General features: G+C 44.5%; 1 protein-coding gene across 2 annotated transcripts in view; it reads right to left on the bottom strand.

Annotated features, from left to right (window-relative positions):
* myo1g (myosin IG) overlaps window positions 1-25,531 on the bottom strand; it is a 36,659-nt gene that overhangs the window by 2,035 nt on the left and 9,093 nt on the right. Inside the window, exons 13-22 of one of the 2 annotated variants that reach the window (XM_029514530.1) lie at window positions 21,833-21,907; window positions 21,574-21,706; window positions 19,856-20,022; window positions 19,037-19,244; window positions 18,265-18,488; window positions 17,956-18,100; window positions 15,742-15,846; window positions 14,919-15,032; window positions 11,571-11,699; window positions 730-738 (exon numbers count right to left, since the gene is read on the bottom strand). In XM_029514530.1, the coding sequence (XP_029370390.1) occupies window positions 730-738; window positions 11,571-11,699; window positions 14,919-15,032; window positions 15,742-15,846; window positions 17,956-18,100; window positions 18,265-18,488; window positions 19,037-19,244; window positions 19,856-20,022; window positions 21,574-21,706; window positions 21,833-21,907 (1,309 nt within the window). Of the gene's footprint in view, window positions 1-729; window positions 739-11,541; window positions 11,700-14,918; window positions 15,033-15,741; window positions 15,847-17,955; window positions 18,101-18,264; window positions 18,489-19,036; window positions 19,245-19,855; window positions 20,023-21,573; window positions 21,707-21,832; window positions 21,908-25,531 lie in introns of both variants that reach the window. The other variant, XM_029514529.1, reaches the window with a different exon arrangement.

The raw sequence follows: 25,531 nt of genomic DNA, 5'->3' as shown, positions 1-25,531 counted from the left end.
GCGTCATAAAGGACACGGATGGTATATTTCTCCTGGTAGTCACATGGTTGTGTGGCGTGAGTTGAGTTTGCGGAGCGGCTTTGAAATTTGTGCATATTCATGTACAAGTGAACAAAGCTCACATTTTTTCTCTGTCTCTAACCTGAACATCTGAGGACAACATTCATTTTGTCAAATGACAGCAAAGATTAAAAAAAAAAAAAATCTTCATCACATTTATTACTGTTTCTGTTTACTGTGACAAGTAAAATAGAACGTATGACAAAGTTTGAACAAGCTTTGCTCCATTTAACATCCATAGTGTGCTCAGAGTGAAGCTGGCATTTTAAAACTCCATGTTGAAGCTGCAGGAGAGTAAATGAATCTGACGTCCAGTTTTAGCTGAACCTGTTTGGTATTGGCAGTCCAGAGCCGACCTACGATCGCATGGCTGCTTTGTTTCTTCCATTACTGCAGCTAACATGCCGAGTTGGTGCTATAAAGTCACTCCTGTCCATCTCTTTCCTTCTGAAAGCAGCCAAATGCCACAAACATCCCACCTCAAACGTTAAAATATCTTGGAGATGAGTCTCGAGCTGCCTGCATAAAGTTGGGGGCGGAGCCTAAAACTGAACTTGGCAGTCACTTGATGCTGTCGCACCATTTGCTCCGCTAATGCTGAAAGAATCTGAGCTCGGTCACAGTTTCCGAAGCCGCGTTGCCGTTGATCGTCCTGCAGGTCACTCCAACAGGTGTGGCCTCGCTATCCTTCACCCTGCAGTCCCTCTTGGCTCCTCATCAACCTCAAACCCCCCCCACCCTCACAAAAAACCAGCTGTCCTGTCCGACACACAAACCCACTGACCTCCAAAGGATTTTTGATTTGTGCAAAATACCGAATGCATCCTGCTGAAAGGCGACACCAGAGGAACGTGCTGAGGAAAAGGCTCAGTGAGGACAGGGAGGACAGTGAGGACAGCGAGGACAGTGGGGACAGTGAGGACAGTGAGGACAGTGAGGAGAGAGGACAGTGAGGAGAGAGGACAGTGAGGACAGTGAGGACAGCGAGGACAGTGAGGAGAGAGGACAGTGAGGACAGTGAGGACAGTGAGGACAGTGAGGACAGCGAGGACAGTGAGGAGAGAGGACAGTGAGGACAGTGAGGACAGCGAGGACAGCGAGGACAGCGAGGACAGCGAGGACAGTGAGGACAGCGAGGACAGCGAGGACAGTGAGGAGAGAGGACAGTGAGGAGAGAGGACAGTGAGGACAGTGAGGACAGCGGGGACAGTGGGGACAGCGAGGACAGTGAGGACAGCGAGGACAGCGAGAACAGTGAGGACAGTAAGGAGTGAGGATAGTGAAGACAGTGAGGACAGTGAGGAGTGAGGACAGTGAGGACAGCGAGGACAGGGAGGAGTGAGGACAGTGAGGACAGCGAGGACAGTGAGGAGAGAGGACAGTGAGGACAGTGAGGACAGCGAGGACAGCGAGGACAGTAAGGAGTGAGGACAGCGAGGACAGTGAGGACAGAGAGGACAGCGAGGACAGTGAGGAGAGAGGACAGTGAGGACAGTGAGGACAGCGAGGACAGCGAGGACAGTAAGGAGTGAGGACAGCGAGGACAGTGAGGACAGAGAGGACAGCGAGGACAGTGAGGAGTGAGGACAGTGAGGACAGCGAGGACAGCGAGGACAGGGAGGAGTGAGGACAGTGAGGACAGCGAGGACAGCGAGGACAGCGAGGACAGCGAGGACAGGGAGGAGTGAGGACAGTGAGGACAGCGAGGACAGCGAGGACAGGGGGATGTTGTGCTGCAGGAAGAGGAGGCTACGATCAAAAACTAACTTTGATCTCAGATCAGTTTGCCGTTTTTCACCGAGCTGACCATGTTCACATCTCGTCTCGATAAATTCACTGTCCAGCTGGAGTCACGTCCATCTTTAACTCCACAGCGTTCCAAGTTAAAGTCTTGCTGCCTTACTTTCATAGGAAAGCTTTTATTGTGAAAAACCGGTGGCTTCTGAGCAGAGCATTGTGCTGAATTCATCATGTGAGCTGGTGTTTTAGATGTCACGTTTTTTAGCAACCAGACTGTGTGTTAATGCTCGCCATGCTGCCTGCTATTCTTAGACTGTACCAACTTTAATGTGAGCGTTTGCGGCCGTTAAACTTCTCTCTCCTGCTGCTGTGTAGGTGCAGAGTAGCCTCCACGGGGATAATAAAGCGCTTTGTGTTCTGTGTGCGGTCTGTGTGTGTGTTTCGGTGAGTGGATGGGGATTCGGTATATAAACATGGCCCACGGTCTGCCGTCTGCCAAACGCTCCTCGTGGTGCTGCAGTCGAATAATTTATTTCTGTGGAGATGAAGCTGCAGACAGAACTGGGGCGCAGCAACAGCTCCTGGAGGATCCTCCCCCTTCCACTGCTCTCCTTCTTCATCTCCACCAGTCCTCCTCCTCCTCCATCTTTCCTCCCTGTCATCGCCTCCGTGATGCCGAATGCTGCTGATCCGATGTGAATACATGCCTCTGGTGTCAGCATTACAGAGAATTACGTGCCATTTTATTCATGGCTCGGCTGCCGGTGAGCCGGGTGCCGCGCCGTGTTGCTGATGCTCTTCGTCCCATTGTGTGAAAATCAGACCAGCAGCCGGCCCGTGCAGAAGACGCTCCCGGGGAATAATGTGCCATCTCAGATAAAAGATGTTTCAACAGACAAAGCAGCTTTCTTTCACGTTGTTTCCTTAATGCTGTTTGTTTTGTTGCTCGAGGACAGAATTTTCCTTCAATAAACTGAAAATGGCCACATGTGCGATGGCCTCCCATTCTTTTGGGAAAAAAACCACAAACTTCCCCTCTCACACACACACACACACACACACACACACACACACACACACACACACACACACACAACCAGACTATAAGGCCAGTCCGAGTCAATCCGCTGCCAAAGGCAATGTCAAACAACACGAACCAACATCAGAGGAAACTGGAATTACCCCCTCAAGAGTTGTTTGGCTCTGCTGTTCAGACCAGTTTCAAATTCCATCCCTGTTTGTCGAGAGTCATATAAAATATTAACTAGTTGTGTAAAAATTTGTCAGAACGGCCAAACACAGATTATGACCTGATTAAGACGTTGTGTAAAAAACGGAGGAACAACTCAAAAACAAGTAAAAAGTCAAATTAGCGGTACGTGATCCCGATTTCCCTGAAATTCAAAGTGGTTCTTCTCTGATAAATAAACAAACACACTTATGAAACAACATACCACAACAACAAAGAGCAGGATTTTCACAATAACAGTATAATGATGACAGGAAGGAGCAGATGAGTGATGGTAGGTGGATGTAAACTCTCAGAAGTGAACGCTTTGTTGTCGGATCAGGTAACAATCAGAGAAATGATGACGTCCTGATGATCCCACAGACCCCAGACAAGACGGAGCTGTCAAAACACACAAACACGCTCGTGCGCTGACAGCCCTGTTCTTCGGTTTCCACACATCCTGGAGGTAACACGTTATGTGTCTGAGGAAAGAGAGCGAAACAGCGAAGGAAACAACAGCTTTGAACCTAAATTCACATCACACCACCTTCCATCCAACGCTGTTAACGAGAATGAAAACACACTTTGAAATTCTGACATCAGACCGAGAGTTTTTAACTGTGCTAAAGGTCGTCGGAGAAGTCAACCTCCAGGATCTTTTCTCTCTCTTCACATCAGTATCATCAGAGTAAAATCTGAACCTTTGGATCATCGTTAGGATCCGACAGGAAGCAGAGTGACGTCGAGGTTGAACGTCACACAGCTGGGCTGATGTGTTTTCATTTTTCACAGTCCAGTCTTTCTGCCTCAGTCACTTCGCGTGGCCTGAGTCACAGTCGATGGCTGGATTAAATTAACAGATTGACAATGTGGGAAACGTGCTCCTTGCCTGAGTACCGCCACTCTGCCGGCGGCGTGGCTGTGCAGTGGTTAGAGCACAGAGGACTCTGGGTTTGAACTTCCTTTGTTGAGCGTGTCGAGGGTTTCATAGTTTGTTTGTCTCCTAAAGACAGACAGTGAGCTTGTAGAGATAATGGATGTTTGTGCACCGAATATGGAGGAGAGGTGGAGGTGAGACTGATAAAAATTCCTGTTCCTGTTTTAGTTTTTTTTTTTTTTTTAAGGAATAGCTGCTTTCCAAATATGTCGATCATCCCTCACCTGTAGCTTTCTGTAGCTCACAGTCGTCTCCACCCGACTTGACACTCCCTCGTCAACACAACCCTACAATTTTCCCCTGCCATCTAAATTAGCACTTCCCCAGCTGCCTGGCAACCATCGCTGGGGCAACGGCAGCATCTGCGGTCCAGAAGGCAGGGGCAACGTGAGCCAAAGCCGCTCAGATCCTTGGGTGTGATGGCGGCTGGGCAGGCGGGGAGCGGACCGCCCCTGGGGAGTTCGCTTTGGCGTCACAGGGCCGATCATCGCTCAGCTCATCCATTATAATTAGCATCACCGCCATCAGAAACAGTGGGCCTATCTCAACCAGCTGCACCCTGCATCTTGAATCTCCTCAGGGGGCATTCTGGGAAAAAAATTACTCATACTGTAGCAACTGGAGAGCAAGCACATGAAGGGAGATTTCTATAAACGGTGGAAATATGGTGTAAGATGCAAAGCCAACACCCCGTGACCTCACCTACACACACGGCCTGAATCAACTGTGATGCAATTTATTAGCAGGAGTCGATAATTTGCCCGCCACTGATTAATTCTTGAGACCCCTGCACATTTCTGAGATAAGAGCAAATGAGTTTAGCAGTGAATCCGTGAGGAAGCACAAAGAGGACGTGCTGGGTGACTCATCAAATTGATTATCAATTTCGACCGCAAGCTGATTTTTTTTTGTTTGTTCTAAATTTCTTCATGCAGCAGGAACATTTGCTCCATCTCGGTGAAAGTCGGCACTAAGCACAACTGTTATTGAGCACATCGGTACAAACATCTTCAGCAGAATAACACCAGTGAACAGCCAAACAGTGAGTCTTTTTGAGGTTTTCTAAAATGACGAATATCTGTGTGGTGCTCAGCTCGTGTTGAGGACCACTTTGTTGCACTGAGGTCGACCTCGAAGCAGCACGTGCGTGCGCCGGTCGCTCCCACAAAGAGGCCTTTTGCTGCCGGTGCTGCTTTGAGGTCAGAAGCGGACTGTGTGAGTGCACCCAGGAGGCTTTGTGATGCTGGAACAGCAAGTCCCCGAGACTTAACACAGTGAGGGCGTTTTTCTAAAAACCTGCTCCTCCACAAGCGGGGCCTTTGATGATGCTGTGGGAATGAGCTCATCGGGAAAATGTGATGTGGGTATTCAGATGTTTCCCACCCATCGCATCCGACCGTTAAATCCTATCAGGAGCGCCGACACACAAAGCTGCTCGCTTTAGTATTTACATACAATCTGTGTCAGAAAGGGGAAAACAGCGACAGGAGTAATTTGTCCTGACCTATATACTGTGTTAGTCTGATAAAGGACAAGTTGTCATGTTTGTGTTTCTGTACCTGTGTTTCATCAGAATCCTGCAGTGTGACAACAGAAGAAGAAGAAAAGGATCTTGGGAACTTGTTCAACAAAAAAAAAGGAGGCTTTATGAGCTCATTTTAAACATCATGTTGAAGACAATTGTCTTTGAAAAAATTGAAAAAAAGACGATCCACCATTCAGAAAGACACTTGAAGGTATTTTTTTTACAGACAAGAGACAAGTCAGCCTCATCAGTGTTCAGAGTCACAGAGGATGTAATGTCCTGTGTAAGATGATAAATAGAAGATGATACTAAAACTATGTTCGATAAAAAGCCCACCTCTAACGAAGGTCACGCATGTCTTTGACTAACACAGAAACAGCTCGTGCAATTTTCCGGCGGCTACGACACCAAGTGGAAAACAACTTTATTTTGAGGACGGGAAGAGACAAGATTTACAGGCAGCTTCCTGAAATATTAATCATGTCTGAATGGGGCTTTTGTAAAATGCACAAATGTAGCAGCACAGAGGGTCAAGTAGGAACAAAAGTCGTTTTATAATCACATGCTTGGTGTACTGTCCAAATGAATTCACGTCAGATCTGTAACACTAAATAAATATTTGCTGCTCTGAGCTGCTGCACCACTGACAGCCTTCACCTCACCTCACCAGGCCCCTGATGCTGGTATCAGTATTTAGATTTATGTGCATTTTAAATGTTTGTAATGTGTGTTCATCCTGCTGGAGCTTTGTGACTTCAAGGACAGTCTGTAGGAAGATTGCTTCTGGAGCGGAGACACACAACCGAGCCAGAATAGCTTTGTTGCAACAAATTGTTAAAACTTAAATACGGGCGTCCTCGCTGAACTTGTACCGACAAGAAGCTTTTAAATACAGTTGCCACAAAAATCACAACCAAAACACCCTTTATACTTCATTTCATGGTTCATGTGGTGAGAGAGGAACGTGTCCACGGAGTCTAACCCCGAGTTAATTTTATCATGACTGACCCTGAAAGAAGGGCAGCATTCACACTGACAAACAGCTTCCTACAAAAACTGTTTTGTCGAGTTTCTGAGCAGTGAAAGTAGATTTGCAGTTGATCACAGAAGATTTGTGATGGGTGATTAATTAGAGAGTCATCATTCATAAAATACATGGCAAAAAAAGTCAGTGAACTTGAGATTTATTAGACAACGACATCACACAGCTGCCCTAAAAATATCACTCTGGATGTGGAAAATGTGACTCCCCATCTTAATGAATTTATTTGGTTTTAGCCATGAAAGAAGGACGCAGAAAAGTGCTTGGATGTTTTGCATGTGGGACGTTTTTGAGGGTGAGTAATTTAAAGCGTGCTGATGTCAGTCAGTCAGTCAGTCAGCTGATAACAGGCCTGTTTGATGTCAGACGTCTGTAATCAACAGAAAGATTCAGGCTGAGCTTTGTCCTTGATGTGGGGGGGGGGAAAAAAAGAAAAATCATTGAACCACATGACCTGCGAGCTCTGTGGGAACTGAAATAGGTCAGTGTTTATGTCCACCTAAGTTAAAAGCCGTTGCCATGGTTACCATCCATACGATCAAAACGGCAGAGACTCTGATCCTGTGCCAGGTCCTCAAAACCGAAACCGGAACCGGATTGGAAGCTGTGTTAGGGCGGAAAAAATGAAATTAAAAGAGAAAAGGGAGGACGGAAAGTGAGCGGAGAGGGTGAGCTGACCGGGGCCGGCACCAGCTGCCCCCCCCCCTGCCACCTCTGTCTGTCGGCCCAGCCGGCTTCGCCGACTGAGAGCCCAACACATTGAGGACAGACACTGAGGGAGAAAAAAGAGGGGCTATTTCAGGCTTCAGGATGACGCCTTTCACGACCTAAAAAGCTGAAATTTAAAATAGAGGGATGATTTAGCCCACGTCTGCACTAACAGACAGCAAGGTTAGACGAGAAAGTCAACAAGTCTTTAGACGTCAATAACAGGTCAAGGTGGTGGGGGTGGGGGGGGGGGCTTCTTTGGGCATTAAACACACATCACAAGACCACTTACATATGCTGTGAGGTTAATGAAATCAGTTTTATTCCCCCCCCCTTCGTTTTACTGCTACTCCGGGAAGGGAGGGGTGACCCAGAAGATTGCTATTAATGCAACACCATCCCAGGTCTTTTCATATTCATGAACGAAACTGCTGATTTAGAGAAGAGCAGAGAAAATGCTGGAGAAGGAGAGAGGCTGCGAGGAAGAGACGGAGTAAACGAAAACAAATAACCGGGAAAGGAAGTAAGATGGCGAGTCTGGACTCTCCTGAGGTTTAGGAAATGAATCCTTGACCTTTGACCCCAATCGAGCCAAATGTGGGTGGTGCACTTTTGTTACACAACATGAGCAATCAACAGAAATCAGAGCTTTGTCTGTCCGTTATCTTTAATTATTCATTAGTCGTACATTTTCCTCCTCATCAACGTTTCTGTAACTATTTTCACATCTAGAAACCTAAAACTGACACATATTAGACTACAGGCCACTATCTTTTATTCCAGCAACTCCAAATTGATCTTATATTCCATGATTGTGCTACTTATTGGCAGGATTACAGTGAAAACAGACCCCTCTGAAGACCTTAAAGGACAGTTAGAGCCTTTCTGTCTTCCACACTGTGACTTATTTTTGGCTGAAACTGTATATGCTCGCTCGTGCTGTCATTTCAAATCCACGAAGAAACTATTCCCCCAAAATACTGAGCCCCATGTGGGGCTGGACGCCACCTGTCGTAGTGTCGTAGTGGGCTGTTGGCCTCCATCCACGGCCTCCTCACACAAACTGTTAGGCTGATGGTTGTTAAAGTTGGGGGGGTGACAGAGATTTGAATAAACCTGAAATGCACATTTACGATTTGATGGCACATAATGTCACTCTGCTGGCGGCCACATCTAACACCGGTCTCCTCGCAGTGATCAACAAAGTAATAAAATACACAAATTGCCTGTTAAATAAAGAGTACGCCACAATCTTTTAAGGCCGGGGCAGATCAGAGCCCAAATCCTGCTCATTCGTACTCCCCCAGCTGTCCCAGCAGATGGTCCACAAGTCCAACCCCCCAAAAATCACACACACACACACACACACTCAACTTCTCTCTCGCATACCGACAAACTCACAGACAAACCAAAACACACAAACATGCCTCATTCATGCTGACAGCTCAGACCCAGGTGACAGAAGGGGAAAGCAGGAGAGAGAAAGGGATGATGGGATGGCGGTGGTGGTGGCGTTGGGGGGGGGGTTATGTACAGGAACAGAGCGACAGATGAAGGAGGAGCAGAGGAACGAGCTCTGCCGAGGGAACCGGAGACGGATGTGACATGACAGCAAATCACGCCGACGATGCCGAGCAGCTTTGAAGTCAGACTTTACCTTCGCTGACCCACTTTCATCCGTCTGGTCTCATACTCTGAACTATAAACACCGGCAGCCTCGCAGGTCTCCTCTCCAGTTGTATGAACTGATGAGATGAGGCAAAAAAAAAAATAGCAGGAGTCACAATTCCCCCATTTAGTTTCCTCGCAAATTAAAATGACGAGCACATGACTCTGGGATCTCACTTCCTCACACAAGGAAACACAAGAGGAGTGTGTGTGTGTGTGCGCCCCCCCAATCCCTGCACATGCTTACACTCTTACACAGCTCACCCCTGACTTTGTCTCATGAGCCTCCTTTTGATGAGTAGTCTGGTCGAGGTCGCGACCCCCCCCCCCCCCCATTCACCGCAGATGGTGGCACAAAGACAGGCGGAGAGCTGAAACTGAGTCCTCATCCTCAGCTCTCTTCTGTGACGCCCGCTGCTGCATCCACCCACCAGAGCCACGCAGCTGCTGCGGGGTCCAGATACTGCCCCCCACCCCTTCCAAAAAACAAATAAAACAAACAAACAAACAAACAAAAAAAAAAAACAAGCACAGACCAAAAGTCTGGGAATCTGGGATCAGCAGGCTGAACGCAGGAAGGCACACGTCTGAGCTGAGAAACCAAATAAACGACTGAAGCAACATGACGCTGACCTGATCTCTCCATGACATCAGACATCCCATAAAAAACAGAAACTGCCAGCCAGCAAGGCCCGTTGTTTATATTTTTTACTTTTCTTAAACAACCAGATCGGCTTCACTCGACGGTCACGAATAGACGAAATATTAGAAACAGCTTGAATGCTACAGATGAAAAAACTGTGTAATAAAAATCGAAATTTTCCATCTGAACGGCTTCTCCTGTGGTTTGTTTTCAATATGTCTTAAATAATAAATTTTGTCATTGGCAAAAATCTGCCAACTTGAGCTTTTCACCCACTTTTATGGCCTTGTTCAGCGGACTAAATGAATCAGTTTCCTTATTTTACTGCAGTTATACTATTTGTGGGACGATGTATTGCGTGTGACTGCTGATATTTATATCTACACGACGCCTGTGCGTTGTTCATTGTTTCTGAAAATGCTTTTATTGTCATTTTAATTGGACTCCTGGGAAATGAGCTTTCAGATAAAAGAGATCAAAATAAAGAAACAAAGATGCTTTGGATGGTTATCACATGATCCACGTATGCAGATTTCAGCGTGTGAAAGACTTGGACGCACCAAGTAAGTGGATATCACGTACTCACTTTGAAACTTGAAATAGTTCTCCCTGGTTTTGAAAAAGATTCAGTCTTTGGTAAATTGTGATACAAACTCACTCACTGTGGTAGAATTGTTGGATTAATGCATCGAGAGACCAAATAACTGCAGACCAGGTTTTGTCTCAGTGGACAGTCCTTACGACAACACACACACCACACAGATACACACAAACACACAAACCTGCTACCACAACCTAAACAGTCTGAGTTGTGTGAAAACTTGTGACTGTGCCATTCAGATCCGGTCTGGTAGAGATTGATGTGGGTGGAAGTGAATGTGATTTATAAACAACAATGACAAATCAGGCTCCGTTTGTGATAAGTGTTAAAAACGCCAGCGTGACTGATTCATTTCGTGGCAGTTATTGAGTGCCAGGCGCGAACACCAACAACTATGGCAGTGATAAATGCCAGGAGTATGATTTGTGAAATGGTTGCGCTGCGTTAATAGACTTGGTTCCAGCTGAGGTCTTTGACCGGCAACAATGAGACCGACAGCGTGTTGTTTATTCATGTGACCTCGAGACCCGAGACGCTGCTTGTTTTCTCTCCAAACAATCAGTTCACCAGCTGATCTCACTAATGAACTTCTCCTCTCTGTAAAGTTTTCTGATGAGTGAAATCAGCTGCCTGAGAGTTTGGCATTAGCGAAAACTTTGAATAAACAAACTAATCAATTATCAGCATGAGTGCAAAAGTACAAAACTTGTCTAATTATCAGCAGGGCCGCTGAAATTCTGACCACTACAAAACACGATGGAAGAGTTTCTTAGAAGCAAACTCACCTGAAACTCCTTCTGATTTTGATTTTGGGCCGTGACCATCAAATTTATCAATATCTACTTGTAAACCCTCACCACCCTAATCGCACATCTACCAGCTGTGACCAACAGCAATTTCTTCAGCGCTGCAGCCAACATCATCATTGTGTTGAATATTCAGACAAGCTAGACCTGTAAATATTTGAAAATTCTTTACTCTGCTGGTTGATTTTCTGTCAATCAACTGACTGATAGCACAGCTGTGGTATTTGAGCTCTTCCTTTGTTCTTAACAGCTTCAATTATTCAGTGATTTCTGAAAAAATGAAACATAATCATATAATAATAATAATCATAATAACACACGAGTCTTCTCCTACTTCTCCTTGGTGTATAACCTTTGAAAAGTACAGTTTTAGTAAATGTACTGCCAGACATCTGCCGAACGGATGTCTGTCATGCTGATGTGCTTCAGATTAAGCCTGAAACGTTTCAACCTTCCACCATCCTTGGTGGGCACATCGCAGGAGCCACCTTGTCCCCTCTGAAACACTGCGGTGCAAACAGAGATGGAGGCCTCGGGATAAAATTAGCAGCGGAAAAGTGCGAGTTGCTGCCGGACTCACCGTGTGAAGTGGTCGACCAGCGCTCCCACCAGCTCGCCCACTCGGTCCTGGTTCGGGCACAGCACCCCTCGCTGCAGACACAACAAGACGTCGTCCTCGGAGGACGTGTGAAGCACCACCATCTGGTCGACCCCGCTGGTGAGGCTCAGTCCTGTAAACTGTGGAGACAAACACAGACATGGAGTCACACGCCAGCTCTGACTGAGGGGATGACCCAAGAGAAACGTGTGTGCATGATGTTTATTCCTCTCATATCAACGGCCGTGCTGCTGATATTCTGATGCATGTAGACTTTTGGTGTAGTTATGAGCCATTGTTGCTTTTATGTCCCTTTTTTGATGACCTTTTGCAGCTTCTGTAAAACACCTGACTGTTTCATTTTGATTTTTTTCAATTTTTGTCCATTATTGTGTGAACCCAGACGGTCACATATCACAGGAAAATGAGTGCAGGAGTTCTTTAAGACAAAGGAAGTTTTTCCAGTTTAACACATACTGTATACAAGCCCTGACTGTAGCCTGAGTGACGATGATATTCGGTGGCACATGTAGCACTGGAAATTAATTTGGATGACAACGCTGGGGATTATCGCGTCAACCTATAAAACCTGTAAATTTAATACAGCAAGGCGCAGTATATCCTGGATCAAAAAACATGCATGAATGAAGCCAGAGGATTATTTCTGCTTACTGTATGTAGGGTGAGAGAAACTCACGGTGCACGTGTGCACGGCCAGTGAGGGTAAAGTCATGAGGTATGACCCAGTTGGGATAAATGCACAAATTCACTGTGGCTGGAGAAACACGAACAAAGAGAAGAGTGACGGGGTGTGAATGAGAGAAAACGAAATGCAGAAGGAAAACAGGCAAAGAAGAAACAGCAGAACTATAAAAATGGCAAGAGAAAGTGAGGTGTGTCAGAGATGGACTAAGCCTCTTATGGCGCCGGGCACACACAGGTTTATCCAGTGAGGACGACTGTGAGCAGGACGTCCCGGCTCAGTCAAGGCCACATGCTGGTGCAACTCGTCCCCTCAGTGGAGGGGACAATGCAGAAGTTGTGCACGAGTCTGTCAACGTAAAGTTGAATTTCTTTGTGAAACCAATTAGACTGACTAAGTGGAAAAGATGCCTCATCAGTTTCAACGGCTGCTTGAGTCACGCTGAACACATAAATCCACACGATGTAACCGACAGAACAAAACCACAAAACCAAAGACATTCACTGACGTAAAAAGATAATTACATAATAAGGCAAACATTCACGTTTATTAAGCTGGGACCACCAAATGTTGGGAATGTTTATAGCCACACATATTTTCTTAAAACACATCCTCAGTGTCCCTAACAATTATTTATCATTCAACATATATTTGTCTAACATTTCTTTTTGACAGGCTGCGCCCGTTTGGTAAAGTGGGCAGCTGTCATCACTACAATAACCACGAGCCTCAGCTTCCATTGTTATGGGCTTCATATTCATCCAATCCGTAGAAAGTGTGAGTCATGTAAGTTTGGTCAAAACAAATGGCTCCAATTGATTAGGGGTAAAAAACATGAAGAGCCATTAAAATCAGAAAAAGGGAAGCTGATGACTGTGTACTGAGGAGGACGGTGACGGGGCTGAGCTGCTTCTTCATGGCTCTATTCTCCGTTTCTGACCTGGATACCACTTACATCCTTCAGTCTGAGCAGCGGAGCTTAATGACATCAGCTATCTTTAGTCACTCCGCTGCTGCATAATGATGGTTTTTAACCCTCTGGCATTTTTCTCTCTCTCTCCCTCTGCTTTGCTCGCTAAAACCACCGTTTGACGTCCAGCTGTGCCAACTCAAGAATGTGTTACTGGTCTTCACTAAGACCATCAGTGAAATTACATTCCTGATTTAAATAAAAGTTACATTGAAAAAACAATTACCAAACAGGTATGAAAAAGCTTTTAAAAGTGAAAACATGCAAAGGTCAGAGACAACAAATCATAAATCTAACATCCAATCTTTCTCGTTCGAGGATTAAGTTGAGCAGCTAATACTGAAAGACACAGGAGTATTTCAGCTACCGTTAAACTTCTCAAATCAAGAAGGACTTCCTCAACATCCCATTTCAGTCAGAAATACTTCAAACCACAGAGCAAAGTCGGGATCTAGAAGCTATTTCAGGGGGCCTTGAAGGATCAGATTAAATAAAGATGTCATCTACGGTCTCTCTTCACTTTTAGCCTCCCGTCCTTCAGTGCAGGCGGCCCTGTGAGATCCCTGATCCACTTTCTCAGATCAGGCCACAAAGTGTGCCAGGTTCGCCCCAGACGGCACAAACCCTTAAGATAAGCCAAGACCGGCATCACTGTGGTAGCAGGAGCATGGCCACGCATAACATCCACAACAGCACGCCTTAAAATGGGTTATAAACGCATCTAGTCCTCTTATGGCTCACACCTTAATGATGGACGGCTGTGACCCGGGTCAAAACGTGATGGACGATGTGACATGTGCATGTTTGTTTCATGAATAGAGGAAGAGCACAACTGAGACCAAAGAGTAAGAAATAAAGGACAGCTGGGATCAAGTACAACGAGTCTGACCCAGATTCCTCTGAGCTGTGAGGAAGTGGAGCTGCTGCTCGGTGCATCTGTGGGGACGCAGGCCTGACAAACCCAGACCGGTCCCCAGCTCTCGCTTCATTTTTCGTCCTTTTTACTTTCGTTTAGCTTCAGGGGTCAATAGAGTATAAGGAGTTTTAGTGAAGGGTTGTGGGGGTCGCACGTAAAGACAAGTTTACTACTTGTGGTGAGTTTTTCAGGTTGTTCTTACCACCAATCGTGAAGAAAGAGTGATGGAGCTGAGGATTGTTTGTTGACGTGTGAGCTCAAGGAGAACGGAGGATTACAAAACTAACTAAAACTAACAATTAAAAGCATGTTTGGCTTTTAATTTGACCACCCCAAGTTTACAGACGTGCAACAATAAATCCCTAGAAAAGGCCCTTTAAGAACAAAGGAAAACTATGCGTTTAATTTCATGTTAATCATCATCATCGTTTGATGAATTCATTCACTTAAAAAATTCTCAGCTGCAACATCAGAAAGGTGGTTTTACATACGGCTTAAACTATCTGACAAGAAACGAGTGAGAATATCACCCAAATTCAACAGAACGGGCTTTTTGTACTTGATGTGTTTGCAGTTTTATATAAATTCAGTTAGTTCTGGTCTTTACGTGACATTTTTCGATATTTATGAAGACGTAACGACTGCAGAAACAGAAAGAATATATTCACAAGCATTGTTGATGAGTTTCCGTTCTGTCTCTTTGTGTGTCTGTGCATGAATGTGTGTGAATGTGTGTTCACGGTTGCGCGCTCTCCTGTGGGACTACTTACAGCGTCTAAAGGAAGCCTCTTCATAACCTTGTACTGCTTCTTGGGCTCTAATTTGTAGACGAACTTGTCAGTGACGAGTAGGGAGCGGTCTGTGCTTTTGTTGAATCTATTCACCTGAGAGAGCAGAGGAAGAAAAAGATCACACTCCATATTTGTTCAATGTCTGACTTCATTCACAAGCCTTTTTTTAAAAATACATTTTTTTGCTACTTGTAGAGTCTTCTGGGTTATCAGTCACAAAACAGGTTTTCCTCGTGGAGCTGCAAACAACCAAGACACAAACATAAACAAAAGAGGAGAAACGAACGCAGTGGTGTGTCTGTCCTGTTTCCTTTATCACAGGCCATGTTTCTTCATAAACTAAAGCTCGACTTGGAATTTAGCAGAGCCCTCTCTGTGCAATCTCTGATCTGAAAATTGTGGCCATTATCATCCACAGGGATACGATAAGTGCAACTTAATCCTGAGGGGAAATAATAAACTGGCTCATTCATTTCATTCAAAACAGGCAGAATCTTAAAGGTTAGGAAAACTTAAGAGATTAATTCATAGTTCCGTTCCTTTCATTATTATTTCTTATCTATATTGCTTGTTTTTCGTTTTGTTTTTTCTTTTAAGATTACTGTCAGAGTGGGTTGTTTTCACTGGAACATGCAATCTTGTGATACCAAAGAGAGGTGTGAGGGAGTGGGAATGAGGGGAGAAGCAGCAAGTGAGAAAAACATCCCACAGCTGAAAGGAAGCAACAAAAGAAAGAAACTCCTTCTGGTTACAAAAAATGGACATTTCCATTTTACTGTGCTCTTTTCCGCACATACGGTACCTTCCTGCAGAAGCCGGAGAAGAGGACTTGACTGTACTCGTCTTTGTTCCTGAGCTCTTTGGAGACCCGAATGAAGCCGGAGCTGGTCTGAGGGCAGTCTCGTGCCTGCAGAAATGAAAAAAAAAAAAAAACACAAAAAACACAAACAATTAAAAGAAGAAGCCGCCGGGCGCCAGCAGCTATGGCTCGGATGGTATGGGAATATATCTTGTCATTAGTCGTGAAACTCCCTGTGACCTCTCTCAGCCTCTTTCAAGACTTTTTATGGGTTTAATTCCATAAGCTTCAGATCAAAGCTCGGGGCCTCGGGCTGCTGCTACCAGACACGGTGTTTGACATGCTGTTAGAAGGGGAGCAGGGCGACTGATACTGGAGCTAAACTGCCTGATGAGAAATACAGTCGGGGGCTGCTGAGAAGGAAATTTAAAACCATGTCACAGTCTTTCTACTGCAGAGTGGAGGCGTCATAATAAAGTCTTCAATGTTCAGACTGAATATACAGCTATAAGGCCACAGTGTGTGAAGATTCCAGTCCACATTCGGGTTTGAGGCCGTTTTTCATGGTCTGCATTCGGCCCCTTCCTGCCAAATGAGGGACACTCTCAATGCTACAGCAGGGAATGATATTTCAGTGCTTCCAAACGTGCTGCTTTGGTCTGAGAGGGTTGCATTCCCATTTCAACAGGGCACTAAGCCAAAACCAGGAAGAGTTTGAATGTGATGTCATATCTGAGTTATTGTAACGTCCAGCTCTTCATATTTAATGTGTTTAGAGCAGATATTCCAGTCATAACTATTGCAATATGTGTGTGTATATGTATATAATTCAATTTTACACACAAGCAACATCCCTGTTTTCATTTCTCATATCAGCTCAAATTAAATAACAACGACAACTTGTTGAATCTTGTGATTGTGTTGCAGGACACACTAATTGGTGTAACTCGCCATTTCTTTTTCTTTTTCTGTTCTCAGGCATTTGATTTAAAGCCACATCAGCCACATGCAAGCTATGATTCATGCTGCTTGCATGATGCATTAGGTTCAGGCATGTACAGTAGAGGTCTTTGTGGAATTAACTACAATCATGTGAAGGTGAAGCCCTGAAGGAAGTCAGCGAGTCATGGGCCGTCCGACAAAAGGAGTGACTCGGGACGTTGAGGCGGTCGAGCTCGTGTTCCCTGAAGGCACCTTTCAAGGCTCCGGCCATTAGTACACCCCAGATTAGCTGCTAAATGAGCTAACTGTTGGAGTCATTAAAAAGAGGCTGTGTTCACAAACGGCATGCTCATTAAGCCATGCAGCTGTTTACAGTGAAGCTCGTCACATGCACTGTACACATTTACAGAAAGTTTGATTCAGGTTTTGTTTCACACTGCTGGTCATACAAGTCCTGTTTACTGTGACAAATTCTGCCTGGAGGGTGAATGAAAGCCAAAAGTAGCTCACAGTAGAAAAAGATGAGGTCTTCTTGTTTACAGCTGCTTTGAAAACATGAGAAATATAAGAAGACTGCTGAGGGACACACACACACACACACACACACACACACACAAAAAAAACCTGTGGATTTTGCACCATTAAAGTAACAATTATTTAAAAAAGTTAAACCAAGGTTTTCTCTTATATTATTGTTTCATTTTAGAGAATTTTCACTGGCTGAGTTCTGATGTAAATATTTTTATTTTTTTCTTAACAAAACTGTTTTGACTGAAAATGTCTTATTTAACCTCCATTTGAAGGCTTAAACAGGTACAGAGCGACACATTGGCTTCAGCTTGCTGCCTTCTAAACGTTGCTGATCTTCCAAAGCTGCGCCCCGTACATATATGGATATATGGACAAATTAAGATATTTAAAAATCTCTTAGTTTAAACTTCAGCATTGTTTTTACTGCTGACCTTGTTGTCTTAGCTAGCAGCTGCCGTCCAGCGACGTTCTGCATGTTGAGGCTTGTTTGTAATATTTTCTACAACTAACCAGCTCAGTACAAGAGAAATCACAATCTGTTTTGAGCACAGTCAAAAATAACTTTCAGATTAATGCCAATGAAAACAATCAGCCCTAAAATTGCTGAATAAATAAAAGCTTACCAACTAAAACTTTAGAATATTGTGATGCAGATATCTTTCGCCTTTTAACAGGATATGTACAGGAAAATAAAAAATCTCTGTTGTCGGTTCCTAGGACTCATTTTCTTTTGTGTTTTCTTACGTTGGCCAGGTAGTCCCTCTCCCAGGCTCTGCTGATCCCCCAGTCCTTCCTCTCTCCGCTCAGAGCGGTCAGAGCTGCCACTTTGGCCCGAACCTCCAGCATGTCGGACGGAGGAATCTTCTTCACGATCTGCCTCGCCCACCACCTGAAGGGTGAGGACGAGAAAACATGCCACATGGGAGGAATAACTACACATCGAAGGTGCACTACAGTTTAAAGTCTGTGAGGAATAAAGGCTAAATAAAGATATTAAAAATGTTCTTAGAGTCTGTAAATTTTATGTATGAGTTTCACTTTGTGGGATCTGACCTGCGATGCAGCATGACTGTGTTCTTGTGAAACTGGGCCAGAGCTGCAGGTGGGGTCGGCCACTCAACGCTCTTTCCGTAGTCGGCCATATTTCTCACATTAGCAAACCTCCGCTCCACCTCCCAGAAGTGAGCCTTGACCTTGTAGCGCTTATAGCAGCCCATGATGGCATAGATGGCCCTCATCCGCCGGCACCTCATCCGGGCTAAAGCCCCACGCCATACCTGTGAGTTTTAGATAAAGGGAGGGATGTATTAGAGACACAAGAGTGAAGAAAGATGTCTCCTCTGTGTCCTGCTGTGCTGAAGACAAACTCATGCTCCAGTTAAAGACTTCTCTGCAGAGCCGTCAAAGTAGGTCAGGGAAAAGAGAGAAAGGAGAAGGGTAATTCATTGAGCAAGCGAAGTAATTGGCTTTAATGCAACTGTACTCTGGATCTCATTAATTCTCCCAATTATTGTTACAGGAAATTAGAATTCAAGCTGGCAGATGAATTTCAGTCAAGCATAACCAGGAGCCACATATTCATGAGGCTGAGGCAAAACGCAATCTCCACTTTGAAACCCAGAAGCCAACGATTGAAGCTGGAGATGATAACATTTTGGATGATTAACAGTAATCACATGATTCGAGCTGCCTATGACATCAAATTCGGTCTCTGTGTCAGTTAATTGCACTGTCAGATCAATACATGTTCATTAAAACAGCCGTGGAGATTTTGCAGCCGTTGGTGAATACTCGAGATGATCACGATCATTCTAAAACGACGAACCTTCTGCAGGAAAAGCACCAGGATGGGGATGAGCGCCGCTCTCTCCTGCTCCAGGGTGAAGAGGGAGCGTGGCGTTCGGACAAACAGCTTGGTGTGACCGTACGCCACGTCATCTTGGAAGCCATGCTGGGTGACGATGGCCTCCACCGCCTCCCGGTCCGAGGCCATCAGGTGGTTCGGCCACGTGTACTCACATGTCATTTTATACCTGTGAAACGTGCAGGATGAGAAGAAGAAAGGAGTTCTATTTTTATCTAGAATGTGGAAGTAACAGATTAAAATCACTTTAGCTATGAAATTTGGTGAGTCAGGGGTTTTATTTTAAGGGGAACTCCCCCACTTTTGCATGTTTAATTCAGTATGTTGGTTGCAAGAAGTACAAATGATTCTGTCTAATGAGTGTTTTTACAGCTAGACTCATATGAGAGACTAAAATCCAAGCTAATGCTCTACTGCATTTATTATGTATATGTACATATCTGCAATATTGTTTGAAAATGACAGCTTTCTTCAGCTGTACACAGCAAGATTTTGTCTTAAAAGAAACAAGACAGAAAAGTCTGGTTTTACTTTAAAATGCAAATGAACTTTTCTTATCAGTGAAAAAGATCTAGTTGGTACTTTCCGTTCTCCCACTTTAACAAGAAATAGCACATGAAAATTTGTGTCCTGCATTTTAGTTTTTTTAAATGAAATGCCATCAAAGCAGCTACTTCAACTATGTAAAATACTTTTATGCTATTTCTCACCTCTGGTGAAAACACTTTTCTTCCTTACAGTGGAATTAACTGAAGCTCCAGAGTGAGCTCTTTGTCTTACCGCTGCAGGAAGCGAGCATACGGCTGCCGGTAGGCGAAGCCGGCCCGGCGCACCATCACGTTCTCCAGCAGGCCGAGGTAGGCCACCTGGTGCTGGCAGCGAGCGTCGTCAAACAACATCGGGGACTTCATCTCGTTGGGCTTTATGCATCGAACATAGTACGGCTCCTGTGAAACAGAACATCAGTTTTAGAGGAGCACTGACACTTTCATGTCACCGCACTTGGACTGATTTAAAGTTCGTATGCTTGAGGAAAGTCTTTTTTTCTCATCTGTACAAACCTGTCTTTGATTTTCTTGTTGTTGTGTTCATCACTGTGTAAGTAAATAAACTAAACTTGGCTTGTAAACTGTCACAGAGCTGCAGCCAAAACTGGCAGACTGAGTTCACTGACCTTAATCAGACTTGCAGAATCTTTCAGCAGATGCTACAGTGAGCAGCTGAGCCTCACAACCAATCCTGTGCATCTGCTTATTAACAGCACAGTGAATTGCATGTTGACTGTCTGGAGACAGTAACGTGGAGCCTGATATCCCAACAACAAAGAAAGATGAACAAGGCGGAGCAAAGGGAGCACTTTCTGAGGACTTGCTGTTGTCCATCATATCAACGATGCATGTCCGCCCCAAGTTTCAACTCAGCTCAGCAGAGATTTGAGAAAAAAGTCGCTTAATGGGGGCTGAGAGCAGATGAGGTGGGCCAGGCTGGGCACAAGTGCTTCCGAAGAGCGGTTGAGAAAAGCATCTGCTCTCTTTCACGTGACCTGAAACGGTTGCCAGAGGGAGTTTCTTTTCATTTTACCTCATACCTCAGCCACAAAAAAAGACAAGATGCTACAACTGCCCGACAACAGGCCATCCCAAAATAACAGCAGGAAATGTCAGACTTCACTCAGTGAGATGAGGCCAAGAGAGGTGAGCAGCACGTTTTCACCATTCGAAACTGGTGCTTACTGATACTGAGAAGGGCGCATCGCTATCTACACATGTTCCTGCTGGATGGCCACACTTTTCCCCTGGCTCTGTCATTTTTCATGCATGGTGATGAACCGTTTTTCGTAAAGAAACGTCACACAAAACAAACTGATGGTCTCAGAATAGACTGTGACTCATCCAGGCTTTACGGGGACCGGCCTGCACTGGTGCAGAGCATCACCTTAATGTTCACAGCTGAGGAGACCGGAGGTAACATCCACTGACACAGACAGTCATTTGAAGTGTTAAAAGCCCTTTTGTGAAAAAAGTGTGAAATTAGATTTGATTAATGTTAAATTTACTCGTGCTGAAGGCATCTGTGTGTGTTCAGGCTTGTATAATAGGTGCACTGAAGAGTTTGGAGGAATGAAATAAAAGTATTTGATCATAATTAGCACATAAATTTCCAGCCTAGAACTTGTGTTGGTTGTGAGTTCACCTTCAGTATCTATATATCTGAGGATTTCTGTCATACTTATTTGATTTGTATCATATCGTTTCATGTGCCACAGGGCACAAATTTACTAATACCCCTTTGAGGTATGAAATAATCAGCCCCAAAAGGCACACAATGAATGAATCAAAATTCAGTGTGTTATCCAGGTTTTTCTTTGCCATTTTCAAAAGTTAGAAACCTTTTTTCTTTATTACGGTTAGAATTAGGTAATAAGAAGCTTAAATCGGTCCATAAGTAACTGAGGATTACAGGAAGAGGAAGTCAATCACCAGCCCAAAACCACTTACCTTGCAGGCCAGTTTATCCACCAAGGCCACGATGGAGTTCTTGAAGAGGGTGGCGGCGGTCAGAGGCCGCTTGGTGACCTCTGTGATGCTCAGCTGACCATCTGGCCACATCTCCTTCAGGACTGGGTTTGTACTAGGAGAGAGGCAGAGAGCAAACAGAGGACGCCATTAACTGGGCCAGCAAGAAGCAACTCCTTTGTACATTTAATCCAGGTACTGAACTGTCACGATGCTGGAGAAAACTATCTGTATGCGGCACCTGTTGTACATGAGGCGCTTGAAATCTTGGAAAAGCAGGTCCTTGTTCTTGTCTAAAATGCCCTCGACGGAATATCTGCAATAGACAGAAGGAGACGGTGGAATTAATCCAGAGTGGCCCCACCAAGGATAATCATAATAATACATTTAATTTAAAAAACACCTTTAACTGTGCTTAAAGATGCTTTATAGGAGGCAATCAATCAACGAGTAGAACACAAACAGGATGAATAAAAATAAAACAATAACAAAGATCAGTGAGAAAGTAACACAATTTTAAGGGGATAGTGTGTTTCTCTACCAGGGTCAGTATCATTACCCGTTAACAGACTCCACTCTCTGCTCCAAATGATTCACATCCAGAGGTTAGATGATTTTCAATTTAGGAACACGGTCCAATTCACCCCTCAGCTCACGTTTGGGGATAAAAAGAAACTGTCTGTAAACTAATCAGTCTGCTTGTTTCCAAACTGTTGCTGGTTTTGGTGAGGCATTAGTGGGAGGTCACACTGTAAGGCCCCTTGACATAAATCTTGCTTTTAATAGAACACACAACACCAACACACCAATCTTGAAAATCCAGCCATAAAACAGACTACTAAAAAGTAGAAGTAAAAAAAAAAAGGATATACATTTTATGGTTAGTTTTAGTCTGGTGGTTCCCAACCTGGGGCTCCAAGTGTCATAGGAAAAATATGAGGGTGTGAGATGATTAATGTGGGAGGAGGAAAGAGAGCCAAGTTCATTTTCTTTTCTTTTCACTTTTTTCTGTTTGCTTTTTAACGAAATAATGGTAATTTATTTCTGTCAAAAATTTGGCCAAACTTATTGCGAAGTATTTGATGTAAAATATTTATCTTAAAAGTAAAGAAGTGTATTCAGGTGTTTTTTTTTCCTGCATTAACAAGATTATGATCATTCTGAGATAATGAAGAAATTAATATTGTTAGGTCGATAACCGTTAGGGCGGCACATTTAATAAAAATCTAAATCACTATATGGCCATGTACAATATCCAAATCACTGGTGCTGCAAAAACATCATAGGAGCTGCAGGAGTTTTTTGTGTATTGTTTATTTTTTGAAATGTCGTAAAATATATTGTGCATTGCTACAAGTCGATGTGTTGTGTTGCTACAGAGGCGCCTCGGCCTACTAATCATAATTTCCAGACAAAAGAAAACATGCATGATTGAACAAAAACTCTCATCATCCTTTAACTTCCTCTCAGTGCATATAAAATGAAGAATCAAAATTACAAGACACATGTTGTACAATATTTTGCCTTCAGATGTGTAGTGAAAAGTAGTTGATTGAAATTTCTTTTCACTGCTGCAGCAGCTTCCTGTCTTTTCCACTCATAAATATCTGAATACACTTTGTCTGCATCCCTCCCTCAAACAATAACACACAAACACACAGCATGTTGAATGTCAGCTGCGTGGCCCTGTCTGTGACCGCGTCCTCGGCTGTCACATCTGGAGGCAAAGAAGCCGAGGCTGACTATGACAGATGTGTCCCTTTGGCTCACAGGCGACGAAACCACCTGACCAGAATCTGGGAAAGCTCGCCAAAGGGAGACGGCATGTGAAAGGATGAGAGAGAGCAATCAGAGCGCACAATAACAAGTCACAACACTATATGCAAGGGCAGGACAAGACAGTGGCAGAAACAGGATAGACAGGAAAGGACATGCTGAGATAAAGGCAGAGGCCCTCCAGGGATGAGAGGATGATTTAGAGGACAACGTATTCCAGTGAGGGCCAAGGTTGATGCGAGGAGACAGGATGTGCTGTGCAGGTCGAGAGGGAGCACAAACTAAGAGGTGACAAAGATGGGGTATTTCTTGCAGTATAAAGTTGTGCAGTAAGGAAAAACAATATATCTCATGGCTGCTCAAAGTGCTGCCTGTGCAGCCTGAAATCCTGCAGGGAATTTAAAATGTGGATAACAAAGAGAGCCAGGTGAGAGTTGCAGCACAGAAGAAGGAGAAAAAAGAGGAAACAGGATGAGGAAAGAAAAAGAGGAAGAGAAGGAGGAGGAGGGAGCGAAGTAGGTCAAAGCCAGTGATAGTGGTGGTGGGCTGGTATATTTAGCCAGAGTAAGGATGGATTTGGATGGGGGGGGGGGGGGGGGGGGGGGGGGGGGTTGCCATCAGGAAGCAATATACAAGGGGTGACAGCTCAGCTGGGGCGACCTCGACGTGGCCGCGGGATGAGCTGAAGCCAGGTGATGGGGACACACAGTGACAGGGACAACCATCTGTCATTAGCGATGCAGGTCACGCTGGGGGGGGTGTACTGTAACTCAGTGACTGTCCGCCCACTTGGGGGCAGTGGACACCAGTTTTCGACACACCTTTTTGTTTGTTAGCAACCAGATGTTTACTTAACATCCAGCTGTTGCTCTGCAGCCTCATCGCTGTCTCTTTTTGGTCTCTATCACCTCCTGAACTAAATATGTGATGTCATCTGCTGGGCAGGAAATCACTGTGTGTTTTTATAGCCGCCTGCTGCCGCCAAATATGAGGCTGCTGCTGCCGCAAGAGATAACTGAGCTGAGAGTGAAACTCTGTGTAAAGGAGCTGCAGAGTCAGAGGACTCAGTGGTGGTTCTTCACTATCAAAAACGTGTCTGTTCCTTTTCATTGAATATTCAATATAACCTTTTGAAAAAACATTTTCCACAAAGGACTTTTACTTCTGATTGATTTGTCCGCCGCTGAGCTCAGGTACCTTTGCTTCAGTGAAGAGCTGAGATTTACAGCTGCTGCTCAGTGGGAGCAGAGAAACCCAGCGAGGTGATTGTCTGTGAGAGCCATCTTTAGTTTGAAATATGGATGAAATTGCTGTGCGTGTTCGACATGGTGTTAGCCTGGATTTCCCTGAGTCAAAAAACCTCAGCAAACGCTACTCCACTTATCCTTGATTAATGCTGCTACATCTCACAGAACCAAAATTGTCTCATCAGCTGGCTCCGTCCCTCCCCATCCTCCTCCTTTCGTGTTCCCTTGACATATTAATGTCCTTCCCCTCTCTAGATTGAGGGCAGTACACGTGAGCGCTGGGCATCTTCTGAAAAACCAAAGCCACAGCGGGTGACTGCTGGCCAGAGGCCTCATCTGGCCGCTGTGACGTTTAAGTCCAGAGAACACATTAGTGAAGTGGAGCAGAGACAGAGGAGGAAACTGAACATGTTTCATCTGATTATTAACCAACGTCTAAACAAACTAAACTAATTTTATGATAAATAATCTTATAAATTCTGCACCCATGCAGGCAGAAGACTCTGATGAGCTTTATAAGTATCATAGTGACTATATTACAGTTAATCAGAACCAGATGAGGTCTTTCCTTTCATAACACGCCCATTTTCCTCTGAAACAAATGGATTAATCCTGAGATTGAAATATGTCAATCACTTGATATCTGTAACACTTGTTGGAAAATACAAATGCAGAGGGATCCAGTGTCATGAGCCATCAAATACATAAATAAATTCTTTCCACGAGGCCACGTCTGTCATAAATATCTACAGTTGTGTGCCGGATTTGCACATTATTTGTGAGAAATTTAGATTTTGTATTGTTTTGTGGGAATATACGTGAGATTCCTTTCACAGTTCTGCACATAGTTTTCAATATTTTAAATACACACTTAACACACATCTACATATTTAGAAGGATGAGAGAAATGTTGTGAA

Source organism: Echeneis naucrates, chromosome 11 (genome assembly GCF_900963305.1).
Source record: "Echeneis naucrates chromosome 11, fEcheNa1.1, whole genome shotgun sequence".
In the NCBI taxonomy this organism is placed as follows: domain Eukaryota; kingdom Metazoa; phylum Chordata; class Actinopteri; order Carangiformes; family Echeneidae; genus Echeneis; species Echeneis naucrates.
The sequence above is the reverse complement of the archived record's forward strand: the minus strand, read 5'-3'. Positions and strand labels throughout refer to the sequence as shown.